Source organism: Phalacrocorax aristotelis, chromosome 9 (genome assembly GCF_949628215.1).
Source record: "Phalacrocorax aristotelis chromosome 9, bGulAri2.1, whole genome shotgun sequence".
In the NCBI taxonomy this organism is placed as follows: domain Eukaryota; kingdom Metazoa; phylum Chordata; class Aves; order Suliformes; family Phalacrocoracidae; genus Phalacrocorax; species Phalacrocorax aristotelis.
The window spans coordinates 12,932,321-12,953,938 of record NC_134284.1 but is presented as its reverse complement, the minus strand read 5'-3'; the positions used below and the strand labels follow the sequence as shown (position 1 = coordinate 12,953,938).

Here is a 21,618-nt window from a genome sequence, read left to right as displayed (position 1 = left end):
ATTAGCTGGGCAAGCTCTGAGAGATGTGCAACTCCCCCTTCACTGCTACAATGATCCTTCAACAAAAAGGATCCAGAAGCACAGAAATGGTGCAGGACACACAGCAAGTGATTGAAATCCCACACAATAATCATTGTGTGCACTCATTGGCCTGTTTGAACCTTCCTCCCTGTATGGGGTTTACATTAGACAGCAAGAAGCACAACGCAACCAGGACTACACCACTGATCATGGAAAAATAAAAATTGGAAAATGTATTTACTCTTGGGACTCTAGCGTCACCGCTGTGGACTGCTCATTCACTCTGGTACCAAGCAGAGGAAGTTCATCCTTGCTTGTCAACTCACTGAGCTGACATTCCTTTGGCTGCAGGCAGCACAGCCTACAAGAGGTTGAATGTCTGGTCGAGAGTTGGAGAAAAGAGAGGTGGAGAAACCTGCTAGACAGCAACTAGCACAAGGCAGCTGGGAAAACAACACTGGTCGCAAGAACCAGGACAATGCCAACTATAAATTCTGCTCCAAACATCTATTAATTCTCCATTGCCTCATTTAATTACCCCAAAACCATCTGCTCCCGGTAAGCATTTTGCATCTTAGGTGGCTAAATTCTTTGGGAATCAATGGATCTGTTACATATTACTGAAATGCCCATCAGGCTGAGGACTTGCTCCGTGTTCCTGTCCATAGCACAAATACAACGCAAACAGCTCCAGAATGAAGTGTTCACTAATACAGTGACATAATTTAACATTAAACTGCTCCTGCCACACACAAATTTGTGTGTCTGGTACTTGCACTTTGATGTCACTGTTTCTTTAGTTTTATTTTATGTCAGAAATAATAATTTTCAGTGAAAAAACTTTGACAGTAAAATGCATAGCTACATTATCAGCCATCTCAGTGCAGAAACATGAACGGTGACAGTCTCAGAGTGAGGGACTCAATGAACCTATACAGCGGTGTTACACAGCAGTAACAGCTCAAAGGAATTTGGAAAAGGAGCTGTCCTATAAGTCAGCTAGAGTAGCCAAGATACTGCTACACCAATCTGAGATAGGCACAAAGAAACGAAAAAAAAGAACCGGGGGCCTGGAAATATATGACTGATCTTATCTACCTAAAATACGCACACATTACAAAACCAAAAACCTAATAAACTTACTGTGCCCCACCACAAGCATTTCCCTTCAAGTAAGAGGAAGTAACCACCACCACTGCCTGTTCCCTTTAGCAGCTCTGGCAGTTGCTTGCATCTCAGCCTAGCAGTCTGTTCACAAGGGCAGAGCTTTGATTGCTACTGAAGGCCAACAGAGTTCCAGCAAAGTCAAAGCTGCATCCCACATGAAGACAGGTAAGTGATTAAAGGTATTTTAAAGAGGCAATAGATAAGAAAAAAATCTCTGCCACAGGATTTGCCAGCTCCTGGCTCTGTTGAAGAAATACAACATGCAATCCCCATGCAAGGACTGCTGACTTCTTGTGCATCACAGAAAGCCACAAGCTGCTGACTGTGGGCAACTCAGTCATTCAACCTTATCTCAATGCTTGATTGTCAAATCTTCCTACTGGACTCAGAAGCAACTCCTTGGTCTTCCGTGTCCACCAAGCCCCAGCCTCCCCAGCAGTCCTGGGGCCAAGTTACACGCCTTTCCAGATGTCCCTCTCTGTGAACATGACAAGGGCAGAGCAGAGAGTTGCTCTTAATAGTCTTGCTTGGGGAGCACCGGCTGCCATGACACAAATTAACATCATCCTCAAATTATTTAGGGGGACAGACAGAAAAATCTTGAATAGTTTCTCATTTCCTGCCAATTGTTCCCATCTTCTACCTCACTTCTGGCTGGATTCCCCCTTCCCCCTGTCCTCAGCTAGCACCGCCAGGCTCAGTCCTCCTCACCCTAGCCCCCCCTCCCCAAGGACAAGCAAAGTTATTACAATAATGAATTAGCCAGGCTGCTTACTGCTGCCAGTGGCGAAGGCAATTATCCCACTCCACGTCCCCAGCCACCGCTCAGCTCCCTCATAAAGAGAGGCTTTTGGGGCCGCTTTGTGCTTTGATTGGAAATGAAGAGATTGCTAATTAGGGAACCCCTGCTGGGATCGGGCTGGCAGGAACAATGGTGAAACGGACGGAGCGCACGTCCATTTAGAGAGGGGGGGAGAAGAGAGAAATGTGAGCTCCTCTGTAATGTAGTGCATCCTCTGCTCACACCATAAACAACCAGGCAGACAATTTTATAGAGCTTTTCACCTTTTAAAGCATGCTAATTTGTTTATAGGAAGCAATAATTTGGTGTGTGTTTGCATAGGTCAATGCCTGTAGTTTCTGTGTACAGTATGGATTGACGCATGCGTACATGCATACACACAGTCATTTCCAGAGGCATTTTCTTAAAGACTGTATCTACACAGCTGGCCATACACTTCTTGTCATTCGCTGGGCAGCATACACAATTCTGCATTAACAGGGAAGGATGCTTAGAAAAGCCTGTTGACGAGTATTAACACAGAATTTTAATGCCTGAATTCACAAATCACTAAAGTTGAAAATGACCTACCAGATTAGTCAGTTCACCTGAGGCTTGCCCAGCAACCGCTTCCGCTGCTATGCCCAAGTGCTTTAAATGACCATTAACATAACATTTTCTTAAACTCATCCTGAAATTTCTTCTTCATGCAATTGCTCTAACTGTCCATGGAGGGGTCACAGGACCTAAATTCACCTTTCTCTGCTGATGAATTGTGCACCAAAAAATTAGAAAAGATCTCCCTCACAGTGCACAAGCACAGCTGGACAACTTCACAAAACTGCACCAACACCCCTTATATATATAGAACTCTTGTTTTGGGCTCTAATCACTTTTAACCATTGTCAAAGAAAGAAATACCTCCCCCAATAGATCAACATGCAAATCATACCATTTATAAAATACAGCCTGTCAACAAAAGCAAATGCCTTACCTTTTTGTTCAAAGCTGACAGAAAGCAGTTGGAACCTATCCTGCATTGTTCAGTTAGCTAAGTAATTCCATCAGGGAAGCACACATGTACCATGTTAAAACTGAAAGTACAGTTTTCAACCACATATTTGACTTGCCATACAGAAAATTTGCACACTGTTGATTAGTGCAATGTACTAAGTCACTAGGTGACTTATGTAAGCTAAAGCAAGTTTCAAATATTAAGCCTGATTTTACATTTCAGAATATCCTTGTAGATACCGAAGCATTTGAATATACAACTGTGTTTTCTCCTGAAAATATTTTCAGTAAAGCACAAGTCTTAACAGAAAGCGAGCACTAAAAGGTGGAAACACAGTTGAACTGAAAATGACTTTCAAATTCACAGACTCTTTCTCCCTGCTGTTTGCTCACCTCTAGTGTTTATATCCTTCAAACAGTTGTAGGGAGTTTTCATGTTCCCTGCTTAGTCATCACTTAGCCAAGCTCCACATATTTACTTCTTTTAATCTTCTCTCATAAAAACAATCCCTCCAGCTCTGTCATCATTTATGTTGTTCTCTTACTACCTTCCAAGTTTCCTCTGCATTTTTTGCTGCTAGTGCCCAGAGCTGAAAGGCTCACCAGAATCGTACCAAGCAATAACACTACCTCACTGCTTCATGGTGTCCTGCCTGCATACGACACAATCAAATCTCATATCAAATCAAATCAAATAAAATCTCATACCAAAGCCAACATTTGCAGCCTGCCCGCTTTGCCCCCTTGGTCTGTCATGCTACAATGCCAACTCAGATCAGACTTGCCCATCAGTACCATTCCCCCACACTCTCTCATTCAGTTCTCCACTGTGTCCTACTTCCCTGATGAGAGTATTTCCCCTCATATAGGCACAGTCTGAAAGTAAAACCCTCTGCTAGAACCACGCTTAAGGTTGGTTTAGGTTGCCTACAACCCTGTAGTTACCCATTAGACATACAAAACCTGACCACTTAAAAACAAGGAAACATTTACCTAATGACACCGAGGGCCAAACTGTAATGGGGTGTACAGTGGCAGAGCTCGTTTGGTTTCACCGCAGCTGTACCAGTTTACACCAGCTGAGAAGCTATTTCAATAAATCTTAGGCTGTCCATATCACAAATAATCACATTATTCAGAGAAAGTACAAAGAAGGGTATATTTCACTCTAACAGCTGCAATTCTGATGCACGAAACCCTGTTACCTCGATTTTATAATCCAAGTATTTTCTTTTTAGGGATACAGCTATAGTGAATGTACAAGCAATTCAATATATCTACCAACTGGCTCTGGAATTCTTATTAAAGCACTTACAATTGCTCTCTTGATAATCAAATTCTAATTTAATAGAAGAGGAATAAAACTCATGGTAAAATTATGGATGTACAGGCCACCTGCATTTGAGACTGATGAATGGGCTTCATTACTACACCCATTCACAGGGCATGATTTTGACTAGCCCTAATATCCTAGCAAAGGGGGATGAAAGGAGGTGGCCGTCTCACAGCATTATAGCAGGCAGGTCAGGGCAAGATGTTGGAAGAAATAATCAAATGTTCTAAAATCCTACAAGAGAGAAGAAAGCCCATTCCCTGTCAGATTGACCATCTCATGCCCCTTACAACAGGCTACTAGTTCTGGCCTCGTGTGAAACTCACTCTCTTTCAGAGCACAACTTCCTTGAAGTAACTCTGTTCTTAAAATTTATTCCTGTGCAAAGTGGGGAATTATGAATGTAGAAGCACCCAAGCCAGGATTTCTTCCCCAGATTCTTCCTGGAGCAACACAACTACATTCTGCCATATACAGTATGGGCAAGGCCCCAAGGCTTTTAGAGCATACTGAGTTTCTTTCTCTGGAAGATTTTCATATAAGATTTTTATTTTAAAATTACCAATTAAAGAATCACATCTCTTCCTCCCTTCTGCAGAAGTGTAGCTTTTCCTTTAATTTGATACAAATAACATATGCGTGTTACATTCAAAGAGCATAAACTATACTGTTCTTGCCTATTTGTGTCTTTTAGGAGTTTAGCTCTTACAAATCAGATTGTAGAATAATTAAGTCTCTGTACATAGGCTGAAGAATCTTTTTAATCCACCTCTATTACTGAAAGAGGAGATCCCAGCATCCTTCCCACTCAAGCCACATTTGTCCTGCCTCCTCCCTTGTGTTAACACATATGTTTGAACAACTCAGATTGAGGACCTGATCTGGGTTAAAAACACCAAAAGGTTAGTTTAATTCAAACTGACCACAAGCAGAATTACTATGAGTCTAGGTGTACACAAATACTTGTACATGACATATGAACCCCACATAGCAGCAGCTGTGAAAGCTATGAAACCATTAGCAATGTCAAATGGTTTCTTAAAAGCACTCATATCTGGGGTATTTTTCTTTGAAAACTTCCTGTTTCATGTAGGTAAATGATGACATGGTTGAGACAGAATGAGATTGAAAGACATAAATTACTGAACCAAAAAGCATGGTGCTGTCAAACTAATACCTGCTTGAAACAAAGTCTACCTAGTGACAGATCTAAGAAGCATATTTAACTCCAAGAATAGGCTAAGGGGTGTCCTGATCTAATTTTAAGTGGGAGAAAAATTAATAGTGGAAAGTTCTTTAATCTGGCTTTAAAGGGATACAAGACAAGCCTACTCCTGGTGTCCAAAACTAGACAAATTTCACCTTAGCAATAAAGACATTTTTAAACAGCAGGAACTGGCCATTGGGACAAGTTGCAATGAGGCATGCTGGACAATATATCGCAATGTTTTTAAATCAAGGTTGTATGTCTTTCTAGGAGACTGAGATGTTCAGAAGCTGCCTGGAGAAGTGCAGGAGTTACTGGGTGGATTTTAATGCCTGTGCTATGCAGTTTGGTCTAGAGCATCAGAGTGGTATAGGTCTGTCTTAAAATTTCTCTTAGATCCCTTGTGGTTCTTTAAGAGTTGCAGAAAGCAAGACAAATGTGTACAAAGACAGCATCTGCCTTGCTCTGCTGAAACCGTTCACTAAAAAGTATTTGTGCTGTATCTACTATCCAGTACTTGTTTGTTCCCAATGAGCTTCAATTAAAAGGAGTCATACATGGTTTTTATAAGGCAATTTCTTATGCATTATAGCAACCTTGATATGAAAAACCACCCATTTTTGCCAGAGGATATATGCTTCATGTACGAGAGTCTATCAAACATAAATAAAGAATGTATAAAGGCTAATGGAGAGGCCTGTGCAGTGGATGAATCAAAAACAAGAGGAAAAGTGGTCAGTTAAATCTGCCCATGCCTTGAATTCAGTAATATTTGGAGTGGGTGGAGGTGAGGAAAATGAGATTTAATTCTTTTAAGTCCTTTATTGCTTTCAAATTTTATTCAAGCTTCAAAGAGTAAGTTGCCAGTTAGAACAAATACTATAAATACAGTACAACATAGTTACAAAATGAGTGAAGAGAGATGTTTGTCAATCAGTCAGTCCCAATACGTTTGCCTCACTGTTCAGGTTTGTCTTCATTACTACAGTATGCATTTTCAATAGGGGTGCACTGGAAGCCTCAAGTGAAGCTGTGACCTCTGCTGTAACACATGTTCATAAACAGGAGAGGAAAATCCTTGTTCTTCTCATTTCCCACATACTCTGGCTAACGAAACACTGTTCTTGTTTTAACAGGTAAAACAAATCCAACATTTAATTTCAAGTGAACATAGCCATGTTCCATCAGAAGAGACTGTCAAGGTATTGGGGAAAATACTTTTCTATTCTTCTCCATTACATGTCAGTTTAATGCTTTATCAACTATTGATGGCTTCTTAAAGGCACACACCACTGTTCTCCAACCCCCTATCTGATTTGCATCATAGCAAGCTCTTGTTAAAAACTGATCACCTGTCCTTTCTGCAACATCTCTCTAACTTCAGCCTCAGCTTCTAAAACAATGTTAGTAGGAAAGTGTTCCTTGGCTCTCAGTAAGGAAAATCTATATTGCCTTTTCTCTAAAATGATCACACCAACTTTTTCATGTTTCCAGATTCTACCTTCCCATAAGGATGACCCAGGACTAATTATGTTCAGCCCATCACTTATCTGGAAAGCCAAAGAACTTAGAAAAAGAAAAAGAAAAAGAAACTGTACATCCACTGAATATTTTCTAGAGTTTTCTTCACTCTGAAATTAAACTCTTGAATATTATAGCTGAATTCAGTGAGGTCTTTTTTTTAAGATCACTTTCTGAAACAACTAAATGTAGGGGCAAAAAATCCTTGATGAAGTTGTTAATTTTTAGGAAGCCCCAGCCATAATTACTCATCTGAAAAGCTACACTAGCACAGCCTGGTGAAAGAGGAGACAGCAGCCAGAGCAATTTGTGTTCTCAGCTTCAAGTACCTGAATGAAGACGCAGTCCCTGAATCCTGGCAGATGCAGAGTTCCATTGCAGAGCTCCAGTGTTGCACCCACAAGGGCTGCAGCAAGGCTGGGCCAGATTACAGGTGTAGCAGTTGCCAGGTGGTAGCCTCTCAAAAAAGGCCTTCCCCAGGCTTGAGAGAGAATGTCCTCCTACCCTCAAAGAACTGCTACCTGTGGCTGGCCTTGCACCCTGACCTAGTAGACAGTTTAAGGACAAAGAAAGCAATCACTAAACTCAAAGTGTAAAAACCTTCTCAACAGAACCACAATAAAAATTATACAGCAGTCCAAGAGACTGATGCAAGGTTGTAGCAGGAGGGAAAAAAAAAACAAACCATGGAGACCAAGGAGGATTTAGAGACAGAACTTACATCTAAGAAGAACTGAAGAGTAGAAACAGTGAGGAAGGAACTGGGCAACATGAGAGAGAACTAGGGAGAAAAAAAATTTAAGAAATAATTTAAACTGAATAACCAGGAAAATCTCTCTTGTGGCAGAAGGAATTGAGCTGTAGAGCTGTCACCCCAGAAGTGAACTGGGATAGAAGAAAGCTGTGCAAGCAAAGCAAATCAAACAGAAGAAAAAGAATTGAATTACCCAAGAAGCTTTTCCTACCTCTGACTGCTGTGAATTCACAACTAGGAATAGCTCATGAACTTGGGAAAGGTGTAGCTACTATTACAAAATATCCATAGAAAATGGAGGACCAATGCCTTCTCCCAAATCAGTAGCATGTTACTGACAGAAACAGTTTTCAATGCTCAGAAAAGATTACAGGCTTCCCCTTTAAGGGACATTTAAGCATGGGAGTAATTTTTTCTTCCCTAATGACAGGAGAAGGAAGCGAAGGAGGTCAGAGTCCTGTAGACCTCTCTGCACTCCCTGTGGTCTAGTTTAGGAGACTTAAAAGGATTCAGATTAACTGGGGTGGCTTTGTCGATTACACACAGAGAGGAAAATGACCCCATGCAGTAAGTGTTTCCAGGACAGCTGCTCCGTTGGTGAAACACTGCTGCATTCCAGAAATAAACTCCTACAGTCAAATTAGCAGCTCGAGTCCTCTCTCTGCAGAAACGTGGCTTTACCAAAGTTGCAGCAGTTCCCAGATGAATGGGAAACCAACAGCATAAATTCCTTCTTGGCTCCACTTTTATACAGAAAATGGTACAAGATGATGTTTGTACAAAATCATATCAGTCTTCATTTTCACATAATTACCCCACATTATTGATGAGCTCACAACAATGAAGGAAAATTGGGACTATTTCTGGCTGGGATGGAAAGCTAAAACTAGCATGGCTTCCCAGCACTCCAGGCCTGTCATGAGTTTTTCAGGTCTGAGTGCTTAACAGGACTTCAGTGTAAGAGATTTTGGTTTTGATTCCCATGTGGGTCAGTACCTACCAATGCAAAGCACTGAAGAAACATGCAAAAGATTACAGTCTACACTTGAAGCAAGATAGGAGGCACTGTTGTCCCTTGCCTGGCCTTTTCTAGCTCCCAAAATGTAGTGCAGACCTGTCCTTTCACTACAAAGGTGAATTCTGGGCTGTGAAAGTAAATTTGGTCAGATGCACAAGGCACTCGTGTTTTACTGAAGACATACATTAAACAGTAAAACTACATGAGACAGCTTTCAAGTTTACATAGGTTTACAACTACAAGTTTACAAATGGCTGCATTGGGGAAGACCCATGAAATCCCAGGGGCAAGAAGTGGGAAGACAAAACACCAGGTTACAGTTTTCAGCAGATAACAGGACACTTTTTCAGTGTTCTGGGCTCACAGGGTAGGTGTACAAGAAGCAGGCTACTCCATATAACCACTGAGTGCACAAATGTTTGTGGTTCTTCCTCTTTCTCACACTGGACTTTCAACTTAAAATCAAAATATCTTGTTCTTGTTCAAATGCCTCCTCTGTCAGGTAAAACCTGAGAATGTTTTTCCAGATACTCTACTGCAGCAGGAAGGTACTGCAGGCACACCACTCCCCCTCACTCACAGATGGGAAAGATGAAGCCAGAAGCCATTGTCGAAGTTAAAAGGAACAAGTATCAGCATGGGAAAGGCCCTACTGGGTGTTATAATGTAATGCCCATTTACTTCAAGAAACCTTCACCAACTGGTGATACAGCAGTGCAACGCTACTCTGACTCAACATGTCACCAAACCAAAACCCATCAGGTGACTAAACCTGCAGACCTACACATTGCAGAGAAGAGGATGTTATACATTGAAACAAACTCACAGCTGCTGCATAATGTGGTCTTAAACATAAATACCTGAAAGCACCCTCTAACCCACTGCCTCTTTCTCTTTGGGCCTACTTCTGCCCTGCAAATTCCGCCACAAGAGCCACCCAGTCAGTGGGAAGGAACACAGTACCAATCAGAAATGGTAAATTCAGGAAGCATCATTTCTGCTTAGCTCATCCTCACTCCCTGGCTGCATTCTTGTCTTCACTACTACTTTCACAGTGACATAGTTTATATATCTTAGGGACTTTCACAGCTTTAGAAACACTGCCTATAACAGCAGAAGAACGTTCAGGGCAAGCAAGATCAAGTACCCCAAAATAAGGATGCTGCATGTCTGTAACAGTATCCTGTAAATAATTCAGCTGTCTGCAAAGAACACCACCACTGGTTCCAGTTGCAAGACAAGCTGTGAGGACAGCTATGCCAGGTCAAGCTAAGAATTCACTTAGTCCCATATTTTATCTCTGATATCAATCACTAACACATGCTCAGGGAAAGACTGTAAGAAAGGAGACTGTTTTCCCTGATCTTCACCTTGCTGCACCTTTGCAGACCTCACAATCAGTATCTTGGCAGCCTATGGCTTAAGCTGTTCCTCTAGACCATGAGGTGTACTTGCCACTAATGAATCCACATGTTCCATAAATTCCTTGATATCTTTTTGAGTCCATCCACAACTTTGCCACCGAGCGATGCAGGGGCCAATAAATCCCACAGTTTAATTTTGTGTTGTGTAAAAAAAAAATACTTCCTTTGGTTTAAATCACTTTTATTTTTAAAGAGAAAAGATGTTTACAGCATTGAAAAAAGGGGGGAAATGTACATGCGAGTACAAAGATACTGAGAACACGTAGCAGACCTCTCTTCCTAGCTAAGAAAGTAGAAGTGCTAATTTTGAAAAGCAAAGAATTAGGCAGGTGTTACACAGGAAAATAAAGGCCTATGCTCTTTTTTTTGGTTATCTTTTAGTTAAGTGCACAGCAATAAAGTCACCTGTACTCCAAACAAGACCTGCGTGCAGTAATCACTTACCACAAATTTCTATCTTGGTTACCCTCATCTTCTAGCTACAGACTTCATGACTGCCTCTACCCCCTGGTAGTCTCTTGTCTTGAATCGGATTGGAAGCTCTTTCAGACAGGAGCTATCTCATGGGTCATGCAGCAGCCCCAGCAGCAGGGAATGTGTTATGATACAAACACTGAGGGCAAAATGGAAGCAACAGCCAAAGCTGCCAGTACAACTTGTAGCCATAGTCTGAGAGCTAGTTAAAAAGAAGTGGAACAATCACAGCATGAGATTTATTAAGTAGTAGATAATAAATTTACATTACATAATACTGTTGCATACTATATTAAAACCAGTATCGTGAGCCTCAAATGTTCAACTACTGATCAACTCCCAAAATAAACATAATTATATTCTATATGATACATTGGTGGTTATTCTTATCACCCCTTTAAAGAAAAAAAAAGCAGATAGTTGGCATCGCGTTTTAGTTGTTTCCTGAAACCTTGTGGTCTAGACACTTTTCTTTTAAAACAAAACTGCAATTTTTCTCATAATTTGCTTTCACATGGTGGAGATGTAAAGTCAAACATCAAGTACAGCAATACAGTTGTTGGCAACATCAAAGAGGATGAAGTTTAGAAATTATATATAGGGTAATTAAATGGCTCTGTAAGTTATTTGCATATATCTATATATAAGCTGGCCTGATTTAATAAAGAAGCATTTTGCAATAGCTTTGTGGCCCTCCTGGCTTCATGCAAAATTTTGCAATACCCTCCAAATGGTCCCAAGCTTTCCTGGCCTTCTGACCCGGCTATGGGAAGCTACAGATACCTGCCTGGGATTCTGCAAAACACAACACCGCATCCAGAAAAAGAAAGGGTGCAAAGCATGTACAAGTAGAAAGCAGAGAGGAAAGGAGATAGGGAGCACCATGGGCAAGCTGCTCTTTTATTTCTACAGGTGAGAGTCCAAATCTTGTAGCTCTCAGCAATGGTGCAGCTAAGGGTGTGAGCCAAGCCCAGTTCATCAGCTGATTATAACTGGTGCTTCAGGGGGCACAGTGTGAGGGTTTCCCCAGCTCACTGTGCTACAAGGACAACTGAGAACCCCAAAACAGGCAGGAACATATGCCCCGACACCCCTCACAGGCCCATGGTTGTGGAAGCACCCAACAGATCCTTAGGGCTGACAGTCTGCATGCTGCGCTCTTTGGACATGTTTTATGCATCTATAGGGGTGGTGTAGTTGAGGAGACAAAAAGCACTGCTCCTCCAGGAGGTGAGTGTTTCTCCCTCTGCCACCCTGAGGCCAGAAATAAATGCCTGACTTCTCAGGGCAGGTTTGGAGCTTCAGTGCAAAGCAGGTGGGATGTTTCATCATCCACCCCCCATCAGCCCACACAGGTGGCTAGAAGTTAGTACTGGGATCACAGGATCAAAAATGATCAATCACCCCGTTTCAACTTACAAGCAAGACCAACTGGGGGGTGACTGCCAACTGGCCAGAAAGATGAAGGGAGGGAAAAGGATGGGGGAGATGGTTACCCTGTGACATGATAGCCTGAGACTTCACAGAATGCAGCAGACCAAGACACTGCCAGCAAAGTCACTATAGTAACTCACAAACTACCATTTGCAGCCAATCTCCATTAAGCACTATAAAATAACACTTGCTGAGCTACCTCTCTGCACATGCACCTCTCCCTGGAAGTGGACAGAGAAGTGGTAAACTCAACACGTCTAGCACGGGGTTTTTCTGGAATGGGTTAGCAACAGAACATCTCTGTGCAATCCTAGGTAAACAGAGGATGTTGCTGGTACAAAGTGCCTCAAAGTAGCAGGAACAGCATTATCACTTCAGTGCTGTTTCCTAAAGGATCAATAAGCCAAGACAATCAATTCTTCTGGCTAGTCTTTGTTCCCCAGGAGAAGCTGTGGCTCTCATCCCCCATCATTTAACCCTTCACAAACATAGCAGCAGCCCCATTAATTCTGTCCTCCTTAAACACATATTCCATGAGCCTGTGTGCCAGGAGAGACTACAGAGCTGGAAGTAATATAACCGGGTGGGTATGGTATTGCAGAGAGGTAAGGCCCATTACTTCAGCACAGCACTAGCATGTCTGTATACTGCCCTTTGAGCACATGGAGGCATCCTTGCATCCGATTTCTTTGTACAGGGTGGAGGGTCCCAAAGAAACCATAGCTCTCTATTCCCCACTACTACTCTGTGCATGGAGTATAGGGTGCTCCCAGAGCACCAGCAGACACTCACAGAAGGGGACTGCGTAGGCAGTAGATGGCACGGACAGTCAGTACAGAGAGTCACAAGAGTAGAGTCTATTTAGGGACATACAAAACTGAAGTTTAATCCTATATAGCCTGAAGTTTAATCCAATGTAGAAAAAAAGAGAGTAAGAGGGATGGGGAGAAAGCTCAGGAAGAATGGAAGAATCATGTGATTATTTGCAACGTAAAAAAGGGGATGGGGTCTACCGGAGGCAAAACACAGGACTGTACTCAGAGCCTGCAGTCACACAAAGCGTTTTGCTGTGATCATGCAATTCTCCATACATCATGGAGAACAGGCAAGCAGCAACCCCATTTAAGATGGGCAAAACACATCACATCAGTGAAGGGACTCACCTTAGACTGAACAGGGACTCTGTGTCTGAGCTAGAATTAAAGAACAACAGTGAAACAAACAGCTTGGTATAGATTGGCCATGAATACATTTAAGCTGTACACAGAAGTTTCCATCTAAAAAGCAGCAGGGCTTGGGATAGGCTCCTAGAATGACTTTTGAGTGAAGCATTAGAGAGGATGCTGATGCAAGGAATCCCTTCCTAGCCTGTTTCACTCACAAAATCCTTGCTGTCCTCCCCCATGCAAACACAGCATTAGCCAATGGTTATAACTTGAGTGCTGCCATACTCACTGCTACAGACTGTGGGTCCAAAAAGTATGACTGAGAAAATCATATTCACATGAGCTCTTCACCAACCTACATGAGTTTGCATCACTAACAGAGAAAGGTTAAAAACCCTTGTGCTAGGCCATGGGGACATGATGCAACATGGAAGAACTACTTATTTAAAGGGAAGCAGTGGAAAGAGCTGCCAACGACAGTAACTGCAATTTTAAAAAGCTCAGGAGACCTGTGGGAAAAGAAAGACTCAAGGATGGAGAATGAAACAAACAAAAAGCAAGCTGTCTGGAAGGCCTGGTGGCAGACGTACCCTCTCTTCTTACCCAGAAAGTCACCCTTTAGGTCCTGTGAGCTTTAGATGGATGTCGATGAAGTGCCTATATTTTAGTGTACAGCTACCAGTCATTTGCTCAGACTTACTACAAAGGCAGTCACGGGAGGCTGGGGAAACAAGAACTTCTGGAGTATATTTCCTGCTGATCCAGCAAAATATTAGGAAGAGAAAGAGAATCCATTCTGAGAGCAGCGTCAAACTCTTGTGAGCAGGATCATTCGCATCGCACATGGTTGAGGGAAAGGCGAGGGCAACGACTCCTTAATGAATAAAAATCGCCACTTATGCTTCCCTCTCGTACATGCTGGGCATATGCTTTCCAGGATCCAAATAACAAGATGTAGTTGTAAGTTTTATCCCATTAGAAAAGGTAATTTCCCCTAAAGAAACAACCCTTTTTCTAGAGACTTTCAAGAGTCCAAAGATTTTTAAACTGCTGGTACTTGCGAGTCATAATGTCAACTAAACTGTGTTGTTTAAAAGTTTAGAGAGTCACAGTATTTCCTTCCCTGAAATTCCTGCACCACTATAAAATAATCTAAGTACTTGTGGCATGCATGGAGGACAACAAGAATGCAGTAACTTTCTATGTAGCTTGTGGAAAAGTTGAAGATCAATTTTTAGTTCCCCAGCTCTTCATAAACAGTATATATGCCAGGGAAAGCTGCATTGAAATGCAGCCACCTTCAGGGTAAACAGCAGCAGGTCATTCATAGGATTCAGCATAGCACCAGAAAGGACAAAAACAGAAGGAAGAGTATTTTGCCTAAAAGGTCAGTAGGGGAAATCTAAGTATAAACTGCTAGGCCATGGCCACAACAGAATAGTGCAGGAGATGAAAAGGCTGAGGCAAACAGAAAGGAAACTGGGATGGAAAGGAGAGGAAGGCAGGAAAAAAATATTTTGCAGTGTTCAGCTCAGCCACAGAAAGCTTCTGTCTCAAAGTGATCTGCTGTGGGTGCCAGTTATTAGAGGGAAAGAACACAATTATGTATTTCAAATCCATTTAATAAAGTACACTCTAGCTGATGGTGCTCTCCTCAGCAGGTCCAGGCACAGAGCACAAAGAGAAAGGGGCCTCAGGCATTCACATCAGGTCGCAGTTTTAAATAATTTTTAAACTAGGGCTATGTGCCAATTCTTACCTCAAGGTGCTGCACCCAGATAGACATGTCAGCAAAACCACAAAGTTCACTCTATACAGGATGACCATCAATACACATGGCTCCAGAACCAAACAGTAACTCAGTAACTTACTTTTTTAGCAAAAGTTTACCACTTTTGAGTAATAAACCTGGAGCTTCATCTGAACAAGAGTCACCAAGACCAAATTCAGACCTAGTGTGTAGGACAACGCCACTGAATGTTATACTAGGAGTAAGTTAGCCTTCTATCTGCTTGTCTCACCAAAATCAGAAAACCATTTTGGTGGCTTGTACCAAATGTATTAAAGCCAAGAAAAAAAAACCAAACAACCAACCAAACAAAAAATCCCCAACCAAAACAACCCAAAACAAAAAAAGCAAAGAGGGGTTAACTCTTGTTGCCAGCACCAAAACCTTTTGTTTTCAATCTATGCACCTGTGTCACTGATTTGCAGTTTTTGCCATGGGCGAACCAGCCATTTGGGATTTATAGAAGATTGTTCTCTGTAGATCTTGGAGTACTTTTGGTGGCAGCCATGTATCGTTTTACAGGCAGGGAAACTGAGGAACACAGAGATATGACTTGGCTATGTGTCAGAAGACAGCAGGTTTCTATCGCCATTCCTTTTCAGGACCTCTTTACAGAAGAAAGGCAGGATTATGACACAGTCTTGATTTTGTGCAGTTCACCTGCTGCAGACAGATTTTCTAAGTCCAAGCTTCAGGCAAAAAAGCCTGCTGCTGGCTAGTTCACAACACACCAGGCCTTAGCAACACAGAGGTCCTCTGCTTGCTGCTGGCAGGCAAGCCTGCTCTTTTTCAGCAACAGCAGGGTCTACCCAAGCATATATGATGAACTCATCACAAAAGCAATCAGGCATTAATTTGGTCAATCATTCCTGTGACAGCAAATCCAGTTCTCCATCTATACTATTTGATGCAAGACTCCAGCTAAACTGAAGGACAGAAAAAAATGTCTGAAAAGATACCAGTCTACAGAACAGAATAATTTAGATACTGACCCACCCACACTTCTTTCTGGTTTTTTGTTTGTTTGGTTGTTTTTTTTCTCTTGTTTTGGTTTGGGTTTTTTTTTGTTGTTGTTGTTGTTGTTGTTTTTAAGAAAAGGTTACCCAAGAGTTAAGTAGGACCAAAAATAAAATGCATTAAAAAATTAAATTGGGTCTTCCAGGCACTAATAATAAAAGGGCAGCCCACCCTCCAATCCTTCTCATTTAGAAGAGTATTTATTTGGAGTTTCTATTAGGCTGCTGCATGCACTGCGTGTATCCTGCTTCACTAAAGAAGAGCCTTTTTGAAGCATCACTTGACTTTGTTTTAAATATCTCGCTACAGTTTCCATTTTAGCTCTGAGAGATGATTATTTTCTCTCACCAAACTGAAGTTATACAGCAGTTGAAAATGCTGATGGCTTAACTGGTTTCCTTTTTTTTTTTTTCTCCCCTCTCCACAGCAGCCCTGAGGGGTTTTAACTCTTTCTGCAGCACTGAAATCCTGCTTTTGGAGTTCAATGTTTAACTCGCGCTGGGAGACTCATAAATATTCGGAGTCACTCTCTCCCTCTCTGTTTGATTAGGAAATGAGCCTTTAACTCAATGTAATCCCCAAGCCATTAACAAAAAAGCCCTCAACAGCTCCACTATTAGAATTTCACTCCTAACCCACAGAGGATTGAATTAGATTAACATAACTACCCGCAATCTGAGTTTATTTTCTGTGCCAGATAGAAATGTGTCTTCAGGAAAGGAAAAGAAGAGAGCGGGAGAGTAAGCATAGCATAATGAAATGTAAAAATAGAGAGATGAGAAGTAGATGGACAGATGTACAGGTGAAGTGATAAAAGAGGTAAGAGAAAGCAAGGGAGAGCGAGCTACACAGTCTTTAATAACTGGCTGCTGGCTTTGGGGGGTTTATTCAGAAGGCCTCTAAAAACACAGAATTGTTTCAAGAAGAATATTTTCTTCCTGCTGGTGTTTACTCCATATTCTCAGGGATTTACAGCAAGACACCTGAGCATGCCGTACTCCAGACACCTGTGCAGCAGATTTGGCACAGGTTTTATTTATAGTTCCCAAGAGATGTCATACTCAGCAATGAAAGGAGGGGCATGAGGAAGAGAATCTGCATGTCAATCATTACTTTGCAGTCAAAGAAACAAATAAACTAGGATGAAACAAAAGATGTTTGTTGTTTGCTTTTTTAAGGAATGAAAAAAATCATGCAACAGCCCTGTGACAAACTACACTGTGTAGAATAAGTCCGTTTGGAGGTTGATAGGTGCTTAGTCCACGAAACGTAAAACATTAGCAAAGCAGAAACTAAATAACAAAGACTTCCTTCCACATAATACATCAAAGTCTCCCCTCTAACCACAGATAACTCCCTCCCTCCTTTCAAATAAAAGTGGTCCCATAAACCATTGATTGGTAAGCTACAGGACAGTCGATGCTTGGTTATTTTTTCCAAATGCAGTAATAAGAAGATATGGCAGGTTTAACAGGGGAAAAGACCGACATGCGGTTGAAAGAGGGTAACGTCCAGCAGTTATGTGGACACAACTATTGAACAGTCCAAACAAATTCTTAAGACTAAAGGTTTTCTAGCTTTATACTTGGAGGACTTCTTTGGGAACGCTTGGATTTCTGCAAAAATGTACAGTAAATGCGTTTTTGCAGTAATTCCTGAACGTAGTTTTGCTGATATTTCTGTTTGTGTAGGGAAGAAAAAGATTCAATTTATATTTTTCAAGTGATAAGATGTCTCTTGGTTTTCAGTTTTCAGGGGTACCTCAGACCAGCTATATGATAGATTCTTTGCAAGTTACAGAGTCAGCAATTTTATTTCTTTAATGCCTTTCAGAAAAATCTGCTCTCCCTTTATTACACAATAACATTGCATTGTCATAGAGAGGCAATAAATATAATATCATGCCAAAACAAACAGAAAAGGGACTTAAATAATTTAAATAATTCATTTTTAAGTAAAGCAAAAAGCCTTAATACTAAAAATGAAGCTTCCTATGATGAGAATGGTCAGGCTGACAGTTTTGTTTTATCTGGGGGGAGGGGAGCTTCATAGCAAGCAGTGTATTGTAATGACCATTTTGGGCGTTATTTGTGTGTGTAAATTCACCATGTTTATATCCATATTGTCCTAAAAGCCTCTTTATATCTAGAATTCTAGCTGAACTTAGAAAGAATTAATTTGTAGTCAGTATTTTTTGTTCCTAGAACTTAAGTTTAAAACTTTGAGAATTATAAAATGCACATCAAAGAAATACAATATAAAGAAGTAAAGAACAAGCCTATTTGTTGCCTTTCAGTCAGTCCAAGCAATTCAGCTATCACGTATTTCTTAGGACTTGACATTTTAACTATGAGACAGCTCTAGTTTTATTATTCAATTTTTGTTAGACACTTGTTCCTCCAAATTATTTTAAGTTTAGCTTCATTTTATTTGTTGTTACTTTCAAAAATTGTAAGGGGGGGGAGTTTTTAGAACATATATTTCATGAGAAATTTTTACTCAAAAACTTAGCATACCAAAATTAAAAATTGTAATATTGGCATTTTGGGGGGTAGAAATTATAAACAGAAGAAATCAAGGAAATTTTTCTATACTTGAAAATAAATCTAAAAAGTAAATTTGATAAAAGATATAACCCAAACCTCTGAGGCAAAAATATGAAACAAGAAAAACCTCTTTGTGTTTTGACAAAAGTGTTCCACTAAAAGCTATTAATAAAAACAATTTCTGACTAATTATTTTCTTCCCTCTCTTCATATTCCTTTTAACAAAAATACTCCAAAAATGTACCACTGTTCAAACATTTTGCATTTTGACTGCTTTAAAGCAAACAGCTTGTTGGCAATGAGAGAGTAAGTTCCTTCTTTGATTGCCACTACACAGACTTTGCAAAGACTTGCACCCCTCTTTTGTCATTGAAGAGACTTTAGTTGCTTTGGAACTTCTAAAATTAAAGAAACATCAACTGCTCAATGATAAATGCATTCAGTAAAATTTAATCTCCCTGCTAAGAGAAGGTTTGACATGAAGCTGGGGGGGCCTGGTTTTTTTATAGAGGAAAGGGTGTCGCTTGGTTCTTTTAAGACAGGACTGCTGAAGTTTCCAGGTTTGCCTTTACCAGCATGGGATAAATAGCACCTGTCCTTGGTAAGCCCTTAAGCAGAGTTACATTATACATTGACCTTTCTGGAATGCCAGCAAACCTGACCGTTTCTATTCCCAAAACACAACTGTTCCACTCAAACTTTCATTTGCTTATTTCCAGAGGAAAAAGCCACTTGCAAATAGTGAAACTGCCTGATTTCTACAAAGTTCTGAACCAACTCCTCTCCTTGTGGGTCACACTGACCTTCCTTTGACAGTGTGAAAATAGAAAAAAAAATTACCTTTAACTGTATTGAGATGCTGCCATAATTTTTAGCCCAGATAAAAGGATTGGTGCAGAGCAACATTTGGATCAAAAAATCCCAAAACAAAAAAAACAACACAATAAATGCAATAAAAGGTAGAAGTTTGCTACTTACATGCTTCGGGCTGAGAGATGAAGCTCGAGGCTGGAGTAGAATTTCCCTTGCCCTCAGGTGTTTCTAATTGCTGATTAAATATCTTTTGGTTCCGCCTGCACCAGCCGACAGTCCCCTCTGCGTCTCTGCCTCTCTTTGTGACTAGGACACAGTACTCCGAGTCCCAACCTATAAATAGATCCCGGCTCCGTGATTGATATAACAGGCAGCTGACAAAAAAAAAAAAAAAAAAAAAAAAAAAGAGAAAGGGGGGAAAAAAAAAAGAAAAGAAACAACCAGGTCTTAAGCAAAGCAGCAAAAGCTGGGCTTTTAACTCTGCACTGTGCCCAGGGAGGAGTCCCCCACACTCACCCATGGGCATCAGAAAGAGAAAGCGCAAGGCAATTACTCTCCCAGCAGCATTACAGCAACTTGAGGCATGTAAAGCTAGTGAACAAAATTCAGTGCACAAAGAAGGAGAGGGAAAGCACAATTGGCAGACTGCATCCAACTCTCCTGCAATTTAACAAAAATAAATGCCATTTTAAAAACAAGTTGAGGATTCTGACAGAATGAGAGAGGAGTTCAGAGTTAAGTTCTGGGGTTGGTCCAGGCGTGCTTGTATGTCTGCTGCAGAATAAACGAGGACTAGTGGGCAGCAATTTAACCGCTTGGCAGTCTACTTAGGGTCTCTGCCCACAAACACTATTTGATGAGGCTGGTCCTGAAAACAAAACTGAGGGCATTGATGGTACCTCCCCTATTGACTCAGCAGAAGTTACTTAGATCTCAAGGACCTGAACCATCATTCCTGCTCATGTCTTTGACTGCCAGGAGAAAACTGATGAATTATAGATATCAGGACAGATCTTTTGCAGAGTCTCAGCTGGGAGCCCACCATCTGGGAAATGACTTGGGAGCGTGCATCAGGAATGCTTCTGCCCTGGTCTCCATTAATAGACACAGGGGTAGTGGTCCTGGATTTTTCCATATCTAACCTCTACATGTTCTCCTGTTAGAGCCACAGTTAGGCAAGGCCAAAAGCTTTTTCAGGAGGCAGCTGGTTGTCCAAGCCTTCTCCAACTCCTAGATATTCATGATCTCCAGTAGAACCTTAATGGCTATGCAGTTTTATAGCAAATGGACTCAAAGGCAAGGCAGCTCCTGATGAATACCAGGGGAAGGGTGGGGAAGAACAGGGAGAACAGCAGGCAGAGGGAGGCAGAACAGCTTTTGCTATACTGCTACCTTTGGCAGGCTCTCCTATGATCATCCCTAGCACCATGCTCAGCTCTGCAGGCAAAAGTACTAGTGCAGACAGCGTACCAGATCCACCAGCCTTCTTTTCAACATATTGTTATGCTTGCTTGAGCTGAGATGGTAGAGAAATGCTGAACTCCTGAAGAGCAGGATAAAATCCTCAGGCACCAAGCCCATGCTGAACATCATGGTTCTTTGGCTCAGTGGCTAACAGTACCTGAACTATTTAAGCTAGTTTAGGCATGTCTACACTGCACTGCAGCTGCTGCTCTTGCTGGAGTGAAGTTAGTTCAAGAGGAGCAGCTATCCTAAAGCAAGGCAAGGACCCACCATATCATCTCAGACCAACTGCAGATATTTATCATGTGGGAAGATAAATTAATTTCCTCTTCTGGGGCCAAATCCTGCTGCATACATAATTCACCTCTTGTTGATATGCTTTGCATCTAAGCTGGTAGGATTTAGTCAATGAGGTTTTTTTTAAAAATGCCCTTCTCACAGAACAGGGGCCTGATGAAGAACTGGGCAAAGACTCATGACATTATATATTTTTCTCAGTTGAGCTACTGTCCTGTGTGAAGTCTGGCGTGTCACTTTACCACTGCTGCATATCCCCCAGCTTTAAAAATCAGAGATAACAATACTTAACACAGTACTTTAAAACACTCTGATATCTACAGATGAAGACCTACAAATGAAAAGGAGCAAAAAGAAAAGTATCTGACAGGCTGAGCT

The 21,618-nt window shown here is 41.3% G+C and overlaps 1 protein-coding gene across 1 annotated transcript in view; it reads right to left on the bottom strand.

Moving 5' to 3' along the window:
* ESRRB (estrogen related receptor beta) overlaps window positions 1-20,322 on the bottom strand; it is a 135,518-nt gene extending 115,196 nt beyond the window's left edge. Inside the window, exon 1 of the mRNA XM_075103564.1 lies at window positions 19,645-20,322. Within this exon, the coding sequence (XP_074959665.1) occupies window positions 19,645-19,646 (2 nt within the window). The 5' untranslated portion in view covers window positions 19,647-20,322. The remainder of the gene's footprint in view (window positions 1-19,644) is intronic.
* Window positions 20,323-21,618: the final 1,296 nt, after the last annotated feature.